The sequence below is a fragment of the Lontra canadensis genome, unplaced genomic scaffold (assembly GCF_010015895.1).
Source record: "Lontra canadensis isolate GAN:19392208 unplaced genomic scaffold, GSC_riverotter_1.0 scaffold35, whole genome shotgun sequence".
NCBI lineage: Eukaryota > Metazoa > Chordata > Mammalia > Carnivora > Mustelidae > Lontra > Lontra canadensis.
Genome location: NW_022631029.1, coordinates 8,955,377 through 8,967,660, shown reverse-complemented (window position 1 = coordinate 8,967,660; position 12,284 = coordinate 8,955,377). Strand labels below are relative to the sequence as shown.

The 12,284-nt window shown below is 57.4% G+C and overlaps 1 protein-coding gene across 1 annotated transcript; it reads left to right on the top strand.

Annotated features, from left to right (window-relative positions):
• On the top strand, positions 1-5,551 carry CISH (cytokine inducible SH2 containing protein). The gene is made up of 3 exons (XM_032868159.1): positions 1-105; positions 3,536-3,756; positions 3,970-5,551. Exons 1-3 carry the CDS (start codon positions 86-88, stop codon positions 4,500-4,502), a joined length of 774 nt encoding a protein of 257 aa, XP_032724050.1. The 5' UTR covers positions 1-85; the 3' UTR covers positions 4,503-5,551.
• The last annotated feature ends 6,733 nt before the right edge of the window (positions 5,552-12,284 follow it).

Genomic DNA, 12,284 nt, shown 5'->3' with positions numbered 1-12,284 from the left:
GGGAGCCCTTCGCCCACTGGCTCGCTCCAGTCGCCGCCGTCCGGCCGAGCCCCAGCTCCGGAGCTGCCGCTGCCGCTGCCGGGACATGGTCCTCTGCGTTCAGGGGTAAGTGCGGCTCGCCGCCCCCGGCCCGGCCTCTGCGCTGGGCTTTCGGGATAGTACCGCCTCGTGCTCGCTGCCGGCCAGTAAGAGGGCTGGACGGGCCGGAGATGACCGAGTGCGGAAGGAGCTCGGGGTGACGACAGGGAGCGGTGACAACACCGCCACTACCTCTGCTCGTACCGGGGGTAGTGAAACTGGGGTTCGGCTGACGACGGGAGGAACACAGGGTAGCCTAACCCTGGGTTCTGGCTGGAGCGTTGAACGCCGGCGAAGCGTGTCCTCTAAGACGTGGCTCACCTGCCCAGACCCCCTTCTGGCCCCAGAGCTCTCTACCCTAGCCTGCAGGCCGCAGGGCCTACCGGTGACCTTGGGTTAGCCCCTGCCCCGCTCTGTCCCATCATCCACCCTTCTGCCGTGGGCTAGCGACTAGGCTTTTCCTGGGAAGCCAGCCTGAGATCCATGGCTCCCCCCAGGTTGGCACCTGCTGGCCAGCAGCACTTGGAAGAGCCTGAGTTTGGCCCGATTTAACTGTGGTACCCCCACAATTGCGTCACTCCTCCTCTCAACCCAGTCTGGGATCCCATTGTGAGCACTTGGCTCCTGCCTCCCTTCTCCAACTTTCCCCCAAAGACTGAGGTGGGGTGGGGGCTGATAAGAAGAGTCTTGGCCTTAGCTGAACGTTCTTCTTACATTCCTTCCACCTTAGCATCCCCTTCAACCGATAGGTCTGATGCTCTCCGGACTGATCTGACAGGAACTCAGAAAGCTCCAGGGGGAGAGAAAGGAGAGATGACTGAGTGTCCACACCCAGGGAGCACAGGGTGGCCCAATGGCTGTTGTTATCAGAACTGGCATAGTACCAAGTGAAGAAGGGTGGAAAGTGGGGCAAGGCTGAAGTGCCCGTTGCCCTGAGCAGTCCTGTTTCCAAGAAGGGAAGCAGGAGGAGCTAGGAAGACTATGCTACTATATACTTCTCCCTGATGGTCTCCCACATCTCCCTCCTCTGAATTTTGGGACTCCCGAACACCCCCACACCCTTGTTCTCAGGACCCCTCCCCCAATTCTGGGGTTCCACATTCTCCACAGGGCCAGTGTTTGGTGTCAGGGAGCAAGATTTTTTTTTTTTTTTAAGATTTTATTTATTTGACACAGAGAAACAGCAAGAGCGGGAACACAAGCAGGGGGAGTGGGAGAGGGAGAAGCAGGCTTCTCACTGAGCAGGGAACCTGATGTGGGATCCCTGGGATCCTGGGATCATGACCTGAGCTGAAGGTAGACTCTTAATGACTGAGCCACCCAGGCGCCCCAGGGAGCAAGATTTTTAAGACCTCCACATATACAGCCACAGCCACAGCCCATCTGGTGCCCTCCCCAGGTAGGTTTGGGCTGCTGGCTTTGTTGGAGGCGCCCACCCTCAGGGCTGAGTATGCTCCACTGGCATGTGTCCCCATTCAGGACTCACAGGCTGGGCTCCGCAACAGGCAAACACAGGTACAGGCCACCCACACCTAGAGCACACCCGCTGTCACCCCCGCCGTGGCGATGACAGCTGTGGACACACCCCTCCTCAGATACAGTCACTCACCGGGGGCTTGTCATTCACCAGGAGACCAATAGGGCTGTTCACACACCCAGAAACCATGTTGACCCTAGAGGTGCCCACACCCACAAGTGCCCTGCTAAGCTGTCAGGACAGGGCCACCACTGGAGGTTCTGGCCTGAGTGGCTAGCCTGAGCTGAGCTGGGGGACCCAACAGGCAGGCCTCCAGCTGGTTCCTTGGAGCTTGGCCTCTGGCTCCCCTAGTAGGATTCCAGAACTCCCATAAGGTACCCAGAGTGGGTGTGGGCAAGTACTATGCAGACTGTGGTAGGCCAGGGTCTTGTGACCCCTTCTCCCGATTTGTTAAAATCTTCTAACATGGGGTGCCTGGGTGGCTCAGTGGGTTAAGCCTCTGCCTTCGGCTCAGGTCATGGTCTCAGGGTCCTGGGATCGAGCCCCGCATGGGGCTCTCTGCTCAGCGGGGAGCCTACTTCCTCTCTCTCTGCCTGTCTTTCTGCCTACTTGTGATCTCTGTCTGTCAAATAAATAAAATATTGAAAAAAAATCTTCTAACGCTCAGCGATAACCTACACTGTGAGATCTGACTCCTCTGTCCGCGCCCTGCCAAGGCTTCTGTCCGACACCTCTTCCCGCCTCGTAAGAAATCCCGGGCACTTACCCATGCTGTCATCTCTACCTGGATGGAGCACCTTCCCTCCGCTCCTTCCTTTGGCCTGACAGATTCAGCTCAGGAACAGGCAGACCTTGACTCCCCCATGACACCCTTTGCTTTTATGACTTCGGTTTATAAGTTCTCCTTGAAGGCAAAGCCCATGGTTTTGTTATCTTGGTGTCCTGAGGCCCAGCAGGGGACCAGACCCAGAACTGAGGCCTGAGGATGTATTTCATGAGGAGTGAGGAAGGACCAGCAGTCTCTTCTTGGGAGCCAGGGCCCACGCCCCTCACTCCCAGGAAGCCCTAGGATAACCATGCTGGGTGGTCTTCCCCTAGAGAAAGGCCACTGCTCAGATTGGGACTAGCTCGGCAGCCCAACTCTTGTCACCAGAGAACACGGTATAGCCAAACCCGTCAGGATCTAGTCTGGGAGTACCCCTCATTAGAGGGTGGAGAAGCTGAACAGCAAGGTTTGCATAAGATCAGAAAGCCTAGTAGGGCTGGCTTGCCAGGGTGGGATCTGGAACGTGGAATGACTACCTTGCCCTTTCTCGGGAGCTTATGTTTGTGGGAGGTGGGACTTACTAGTGCCCTTAGAGGCCAGTGTCCATCCCAGACCCTCAGATGGGAGGAGGAGGAAACGGGATGGAAGTCTGACCTGTTTGGGGAGATTGTTCCCACCGCTCAGCCCTGGCCAGTTTAGACCGAGTTCCCCCTGACAGGTACTCCTGTCAAGCATCCTACCATAATTTGGGGGCCTCTGGAGCACTCCACGAAGGTTCAGGCCATGGTTCAAGCAGGACCAGTGCCGTGTAATCAGCCCACCTCAGCCCACAGGGCACCAATGTGAAGCTTCTTTACACTGGATCCTACTGGTGGCGGGGACACCAGTTTCCTGTTCTGAGCTAGAAATGCCTCTAAGGAATGATCTGTGTTTTGGGTTGGTGCACAATAGAGAGTGCAATTACTGTTCAATAAATGCAAGAAGGCAGAGGAGGCTCTTTCAAAAGTGAATCTCCATGTGGGGGAAGCCATCAAGGAGGCTTTTGTGGTGACAGCTGGGAGGTGGTGTGCTGACATCATTGAGCCCATGAGTGGGCGGAGGGGGGAACCGAGATGGACGGGCCAGAAGTCATGTAGCCGGCCCCGGGCGCAGGGGATCTCTGGAAGCAGGGTGAGCACAGGGCCTCCACTCACTGCCCATCCCCTCTTTTCTAGGCCTTGTTCTTTGCTGGCTGTGGAGCGGATCGGGCAGCGGCCCCTGTGGGCCCAGTCCCTGGAGCTGCCCGAACCAGCTATGCAGCCTTTGCCTGCCGGGGCCTTTCTGGAGGAAGTGGCAGAGGAGACCCCAGCCCAGCCGAAGAGTGAGCCCAAGGTGCTGGACCCAGAGGAGGACCTGCTGTGCATAGCCAAGACCTTCTCTTACCTCCGGGAATCTGGTGAGTTCGAGGAGAGAAGCAGGCCTTGTTCTGGGAAGTCCAGTGGGGAAAGCTTAGCTCTATCTGTTGAGTCTCCCTGCCCTGGAGAGTCTGATGGGGAAGGTGCAGTGCTCCCCATGGAAGCATAAAGGGGGAGGCGGAGTCCTCCCCTGCTTTGCGCCCCTGCTGAATGCCCCACTGACCAGGCTCTCTGCCCCCTCTCCACTTGCCTAGGCTGGTACTGGGGTTCCATTACGGCCAGCGAGGCCCGGCAACACCTGCAGAAGATGCCAGAAGGCACATTCCTCGTCCGCGACAGCACCCACCCCAGCTACCTCTTCACCCTGTCAGTCAAAACCACCCGAGGCCCCACCAATGTGCGCATCGAGTACGCCGACTCCAGCTTCCGCCTGGACTCCAACTGCCTGTCCAGGCCACGCATCCTGGCCTTCCCCGACGTGGTCAGCCTGGTGCAGCACTATGTGGCCTCCTGTGCCGCCGACCCCCGGAGCGACAGCCCTGACCCTGCACCCACGCCGGCCCCGCCTACTCCGAAGGAGGATGTGCCCGGCGACCCGGCGCTGCCCGTGCCCACAGTCACGGCCGTGCACCTGAAGCTGGTACAACCGTTTGTGCGCCGAAGCAGTGCCCGCAGCCTGCAGCACCTGTGCCGCCTCGTCATCAACCGCCTGGTGGCTGACGTGGACTGCCTGCCGCTGCCCCGGCGCATGGCCGACTACCTCCGGCAGTACCCCTTCCAGCTCTGACCTGCCAGTATGGCTGCCGGGCCTCATCCGGCCATACCCTGGAGGGGACGCCAGCCCCAGCTGGACTTGGGCTCTCGTCATCCCTCCTCAGGTCACCCGGTGTCTGTGTGCACCTGACCAGCTGGAGCAGGAAGAGTCAGCAGGAGCGAGGCTACAGGGGTGGGGGATGTCTGGAAAAGCATCCCACAACCTAGAAGTCAGCCCCCCCAACCCCCATGTGGCTGGGGTGAGCCATGGGTCAGAAGAGAGGGAGACAGGCAGGACCTGTCTCATCCTGTGGGCTGGGCCCAGGCCCCCACTTGCCTGCTATGGCCTCCTGAACTATGTAGACTTTGCCGGCCCTGGTTTCTCAGTCCACAGGGGTAGGGCGGGCCCCCTCCTTCCAGCCACCCTGTCTCAGTGCAGATGGTGGCTAGAGGAACTGAGGCTGGCAGTGACGGTCCCCCCAGTGGGGGAATAGGCCAGGCTGGGGGACTGCCAAGTTATACAGTATTTATTTATTTATTCTCTTTGGGTTAGTCTCAAGCTGACCCAACCCCACGTCTCTGCCCTGAGCCCCAAGTGCTCTCGAGACCCCAGCTCTGCCCCAGCTTCTCTGGTTCTTCCTTGTGGAAAGCCCCACCCTGAGACCTGTTGCTGGACCCAAGGCAGTTCTGGATATCCTGGCACTGACCCACCTACCTGTGAATGTGTCCCCCACTCTTCTGCCCCCAGCTCTGCTTTGGAAGGGTAGATAAATGGACAAGAAAATAGGAGCCTGGACGTCAGTGCCCAGCAGAGCCCACCTCTCCCCACCCCTGCAGGGCAGAGCCCTACCTGCACAGAGCTGGTCTGGCTGGGCCACGGGCCTGCGGGAGCGCGCGGGTCGCCCCGGGTGTGCTGGGCCCACTTCCTGCCTGGGAAGGCACCTGCACGTGAGAGGAAAAGGCATACATATCTGTAAGACTTCATCAAATAATTATTATAACAAGCAGAGCCCAGTTTGGTAGTCTTTTTTCTTCTACTGATTTTTCTGTATTGACAATAAAATTGTACTTTTCATTTAAGGAGCCCTGCATGGGTCCTCTTTGGGTTCTTATACAGTTTGTCCCCTTTGATGATATTATTATCTGCCACTTTACATCTGGATCAGCTGGGGCCCACCAACCTTGTGTAGCTAAGCAGTCCTGCTAGGGAACCCCCTCAAGGGTAGAGGAGAACAGGGAGCAGCCTTCCTCTCTCACTACTTGTTGTTTCCCTTGGAGGATGGGAAGCAGGAGGTGAAGGCCAGCTGGACTGCCTGCAGGGTCACTGACCAGGCCGCTGCCAGCGGGGGAGAGTGGCAGAAGGGCACCAGACCTGAGAGGTGTAAACAGATGTCAATTAAAGACCGAACGTGGAGGATGCTGGGGGATGGGTGCTACGGGGTCACCCACTCCTAGGGGCTGTGTCTTCAGAGATGAGGCCAACAGCAAAGTCAGAGCCAGTCATTTCAGGGAGGAGGTACAGGGAGTGCAGAAGCACCAGGTCGTGACTGGGAAGCTCCTATTCCCGGACCACAAGGAGGCATGGGGAAGGGTCATTCTGTGCAGTGCGGCAGAACAGTGGAGCTGGGGATAGTGGCCAATAAGATAGTCCCTGAGGTGGGACCTGGAAGGGCTGTGACACAGGTTAGTTGGGGTTAGAGGCACCCCTCTCCTCTCAGGGCCCTATAACCCAGAAGTAGATGGAAGAGCCGTTAAAATGAAAACACTCTCCATCACCCGATGGCCTGACTTTCTAAGGCTTCTGTACCTGAAATTCCACTGTGTCCTGAAATTTTCCACACTTCCACTTGAACAACTCATAGGAAAGCTGCTCTGAAACTCATTTATAGCCTCCTGACCCTCATTTTAGAAATCGTTCTAACCTTCCTATTTTCTTGGGACTTAGATGATTAGAAGAGACAAATGCTGGCAGATTGAGAGCGGAAGGGTATCAGGAGTGCTATACTTACGGCAAGGAGGAAGCAGGAAGGGCTAAAAGCCAGAACTATGGAGGCACAGAAACGTGTGGGCATGGAGATGGTTCTAGCAAAGAATAGAGCTGATACTGGACAGGAGTGAATAAGAGGTGAGTGAAGGCCGACTTCCCTGGGACTAGTGCCCGGGCCCCGGTGCCCAGCCTGGCACCCTCTCTGTTGTTGGCGGCAGGGCCAGACAGCACGCCTCCTCCAGGTCACCATGACCCTGCCAGGGACGTCTGCTGTTCCTCATTGCTCCCGCCTGGATCTCAGCCCCTTTGTGACTCCTCCGTCTGCCCCACCCCCAGGTCTGAGTCACCCAATGGATGAGTAGTGGACACAGAGGGGTCAAAAGCAGGGTGTTTCCCGCTTCACGTCATGGTCTGGACAGAAAGCTGCTATAGCAGGAGGAGGCCCACAGACTCCATATTGTCTGCAGCAGGGGAGGTGGCTCAGGGGACCCGCCAGGTGCTGGCAATGGACGAGGCCTTTGCACTATGGGAATAGGTTTGAATAGACCCATACTCCACGGATGAGAAAACTGAGGCCCAGAGGGGGCAAGGCCCTGGCTGGTAGGTGAGGCACAGAGCGGAGCTTACCTCAAGGGTAATGACCCCCTGCCCCGGGGGCTGCTACATGAGCCAGCAAGAATGGGCAGCTGGGGTTGGCAGCCTTCAGGCAAGTTGATCTTAGATACTGGTGTTACCCTCCTGTGTCCTTATGTGCTAAGTCATCTGGGCCAGACGGTCTGGTCAACAGGGTCCTGTCCATCCCCCTTCGCCTCAGTACAAGCCAGGCTCCAGCTCCTGGTGGTGGAGGGCTGCCAGCTACTTCATTCACCTGCTATTTTTCTGCCTCAGTCTTTTCATGTTTCCATATCAGGGGAGGGAGTGATGCCTGCCTAGAGGAGAGACGATAGAAGGAAGGCATGTCATCGGGCCCAAACCCAAGTCAGAGACCCAGCCTAACAGAGGCTAAAAATCGTCCCATGGGTGTAGTCACTGCTGGGGGACTCTGGGCTAGGAAAGGGGCCATGCCCTGCCAGCACCAGCCGGGGACAAGTGAAGGAGCCGTCGGTTAAGTCCCGCTGGGGCTTAAGACCTGCTAGGCCAGACTCCATCTGGGCCCTGGGGACATAGCAGGGAACAAGTCCCATCATCGTGGGACTCCTGGGCTGGTGAGTGAGAGACAATAAACAAGTGGGCACTGGGGACAAGTTTGAAGAGTGTAAAGAAGGCAAGACAGGGGAGCAGGGCAGAGACTGGCTTTGGGTGTGGGGACCCTGCTACAGATTGGGGATCGGGGGAGCTCCAGGGACTGAGAGCCTGGACACTTGAGCAGGAGCTGGCTATGCAGACAACGTAGGCAAAGGACATTTAGGGAGAAGGAGCCGCCAGTGCCAGGGCCCAGGAACAAACCTGCTGTGATCAGGAGCAAGAAGTCCAGAATGGCTGCCCTGGAGCAGAGGGAGTGTGTGAATTACATCCTGGGGTGGCAGAGGGCCTCCTTCGAGTTTAGCAGGGAAATGCTATGACATCATGTCATTTCTCAGGAGTGAGCCCATCAGCCAGATGGGGACAGGAAGCGGGAGAAGAGGTTGAGGGGTGTAGGGCATAGCAGGAGAGGTGGCAGTGGGGAGCAGGAGGAGGTAAGGAGGGCAACCTGGGGACCCTGGGCAGAGTCTGTGCCCCAGGAGTTCTCCCTGCAGCCTCGAATACCAGCAGAGGTTGTCCCCATTTACAGCCGAAGAAGTAAGACTCAGAGAGTGGAGGTGGGGTTTTTTCAGGGACACATGTCTTGCAAGGGTCAGAGTCAGGCTTCAGATCCTTCTCGAGACCTTGTTGGTATAACCACTGTTCTGCTCTGCCTCCCCAGAGCTGGCACGCTAGAGCTTTGGCACCCACAGGGTGCAGAGGGGACACAGAAAAGGGGGTGGGGGTCAGGGGCACTTCCTGGAGGAGGCAGCAGGCCCAGGGACTTGAGGCTGGGCCCTGGAAGACTCTACCAGGCCATGGGGAGAATGATCCCATGTGGTATCTCTCCCTAGACTCACAATAGCTTTTTGGAATGACTTTGGGACAGAGATAACACCAGGCCAACCAGATTTCTCTTGTCAGTGAGGTCTTGCTGGAATGCTCCTCCCATGATCACCAAGCTAATACCCCCCGATCATCAGTGCCCCTATACCCAGGCTCAGCTTTTAATTGGCCAGCTGAGCAAATCTCGCTGGGCCCAGGCAGAACCCAAGTCTGGATCAGGCTGGGGACAGACCTGGGCAGCTCACGCTCTCAGACGGGAATGCTCCCAGCGTGCACAGCAGCCCACAGGGACAGGCAGGGGCGGGCCCTTGAAATAAGTCCTGATCAAGAAAGCAGGAGGCTTCTGGAGACTTCACAAAGGCCGTCTTCCTCAGGAGACATGAAGCCCGTGCAGGCCTGGGCAGTCCCTTCACACCAACCTGCTAGACAAGTTTTATAAAAATAAAGCAGGTTCAGGCTTTGCCAGCAACTCAACAACCTCTTGTGGTGAGTGAGCCCTCGCTGCCCCAACTGCATGGTGTGGGCCTTGCTCCCCAGCTTCGGCAGGCCGTGCGACCCACTGCCTGAGCGCTCATGGCAGTGGTCACCCCTGGGCAGCAGGCTGAGCCTCCCACATCTGAGACTCAAGGAGATGAGGTTTAATCCTGGCCAACAGGACCCCACTCCCTGGCTTTATCCCAACACCGCCCCCCAACCACCTCCACCCCTGTTTGGATTGTGTGCCATGAACTTGGTTCTTGGTTCTGGGGAGTCTCCCTCAACCTCACTGACCCCGAGAAAATTCCTGGCTGTGGAGTGAGGAAAGTGACCGCGCCTGCCTCAGAGAGGACACAGGGAGCACTAGAGGATTTGTGAGGTGATGCTGAAGGGAGCTGCTGTGGCTGTCATTGTAACTATTCCCTAGCCACCGTTTTCGTCTTTTTTTGTCTGGGCAGATGTCGATGGCTGCCAAGGTCCCTGTGGGGGCTGCAGGGGAGCTGGGCTGGAGCTATAAGCGGGCCCTGCCCCCATTAGCTCTGCCCTCTGTGTCCAGCCCTCCACCTTTAGGTATCAGTTGCCGGTGACTTGGGTTCTGGTCCTGGCGAACAGACCCTTTGTTCTGGTCTCTGCATGGGCGGGGGTAGAGGTGCGGCCAGCCCTACCTTCTAGCAGCTTCTCTCACAGTAACAGTAAGGCCATCTTCTACCCTTTCCCCAGACCCGGAGGGGGGGGGGGTCTCCCACAAGGCCTGTTCCTCTCCCGGCCCTCAGTAGTTTGCACCCTCGGAGGTGAGCCACAGGGGATGGAGATGAGCTGGGCAGGTGCCTCTCGTCTACCCCATTTCGAAGATGCAAGCCTGAAACCTAGAGAAGCAAAGTAGCTTGTCCATAGTCACTGAGAGGAAGTGGGGTTAGAGTCCAGGGCTGCGATCATTCCAGGGCTTGTCCCCCTCCCCCTAGAACTCTTGAACTGGAGTCAGCTGCCTACTGGCCGGCAACTTGAAGATCGTAGTTCATAGCTCCCCAGATTCCCCGTGTCCAGACCTGGACTCTTCTTCCCAGAGCCTTAGTGTCCCCATCTGTCTAACAGAAATAGTAGTGCCGTGCCCCCAGGTGGCTGGAGAATGGCTGGGTCTGGCTTTGGGGTAATGTGGAGTAAGTGGCACGATGCTCACCTATGAGCCAGAGGAGAGGAGGTGGGCCCGGAGCAGGAGGAGCCTTTTTGGTGTGGCCAAAGCTTTATGCTTAATGGAAAGATAGTTGCTTCCATGACGCTGGCCTGGCTGAAGCAGGCAAGGCCGAGAGCACTAGAACTGGTGGTCTCTGATGGAACTTGGGACTGCCACAACTCCTCCAGGCAGTCCTCTAGGACTGTTCCACCACAGTCCCCACTAGCGAGACCCACATTGGGATGGTTTCACTGAAGGAGGCCAGTGCCCAGCAAACGCCCTCCAGGCAGAGCCCTATTCCGAGGACTCTCCCTTCACACAGCATCAGTGAACCAGACCGGGCTCTTCCTCTGCATCGCTGGGCTCCTCCTCCATCAGAGATGAGACTTTTTCCTCGTAGTCTGGATTGGGCCAAAACTTTGTTCTGGAAAGGCCCTCAGCCTCCTCCCAAAGAGCACTTCACAGTTCCCTACCCCCACCAGTCCCACCTCTGAACATCACTGTGAGCCTGTGTGTGTGTGTGTGTGTGTGTGTGTGTGTGTGTGTGTGTGTGTTGACCTTTCCACTTGGCCAACATTCCTTTGTTTTTCTCAGCTCTTTCGAGTAGATGGCCATAGCAGGAGGAGCTATTAGCAGAGCAGGTTTTCAGGAAACCTTTTCCCCAAAGCCCAGAGACATGGAGCCTAAGGAGACACTAGAAGACAAAGGTCTATTGAAAAGAAGGTGGGTTCCCAGGGCAGTTAGAAGAGTGTGGGTAAGAGACAAGGGCCTCCTCACAGAGAGCACTCTGGCCCTGAGGTGAGTGCCTGTGGGGGCTGCCCCTGAGTGTCATTGCCAAGGTCATCGTTGTCAGCCTGGCCAGCAAAGCTGGGTGACCCTGTGCAAGTTGCTTTTTATCTCTGAGCCATATGTGTCTCAAAGAAGTCAAAGTCCTGGGTTGTTTTTTTAAGATTTCATTTATTTCTGAGAGGGATGCGGGAGCATGAGTAGGGAGATGGACAGAGGGAAAGGGAGACACAGGCTCCCTTTGGGGCTCGATCCCAGGACTCTGGGATCATGACCTGAGCCAAAGGCAGACACTTAAACAACTGAGCCATCCAGGCACCCCAAAGTCCTGGGTTTGCTGCCAGCATATGTTATCTCCCTACCCCAGACGTGCCCAGGCTGGGTCTCTCTAGCCCTTTACTGCTTCGCTCAGGGCCAGCGGGTCCCTAATCGGGGACTGTGGGCCTTGGGGTCACAAGCACCCCTGTCAGAACCTTAACAATCACTCCCTTTCTCCTCTGGGTCTCAGTGGGCGAACCAGGGCATGCCAGGCTCCAGGAGGATCCCTGGGCCTTTCAGAGGGCAGAGAAGGCAGGGTGCGGGCAAACCCCCCCACGCCCACCCAGGGTGAGGTGTTTTCACTAGAATCAGAGCAGCTGCGGCCTCTTCCCAGGAAGAAAGAGCAGAGCGCCTCTTCCAAGAACTCAGAAGAGGCCCACAGGCAGGGGAGGGAGGAGCGGGGGAGTTAATTTTAAACCAAACAGCCTTCAACGCTTCTCAGGAACTGGTTGCTCAACGTGATCTGGCAGGTCCCAGGCGGGCCGGTAGGCTCACAGCCAGCTCCCAGGTGGTGGGGGTGGGGGACCCGCCCCAGAGCAGAGGCCCGGTGACCTTGAGGGAAGTTGGGCCCTGTCCTTGCCCATGAATCTGAGCCTGTCACCCCCAGACCTCCATCTCCTTGACCTGACTTGCCGAGGTACGGGCTGAGGTGGCTTCCTCTGTCCCAACCAGGCTAGGTGAAATTATAACAGGATAAATAACAGAGATGTCACCTCCTTCCAGGAGCCCCACACCTGACTGTCCCAGTCCCCTCTCCTTGCTCAGAACCCGCCACTCCCATCCCCCAACCTGGCCCTCTGGAAGTTACTGACGAAAGCCTGCTCTGAGGCCAGAGTAAGGCCTGTGTGTTTCGCCAAGCGGATGGCACCCCGGGGTGCCGAGCTTATGGGGGACAGAGGGAGATGGAAGGAGGGATTGAGCAGCCAGCCAAATTTCCGGGCCCAAGGAACGAGCCTCCTGGCTGTGCAGGGAGGCTCTGAGCTGAACGCACTGGACTTGCCCCCCTCACT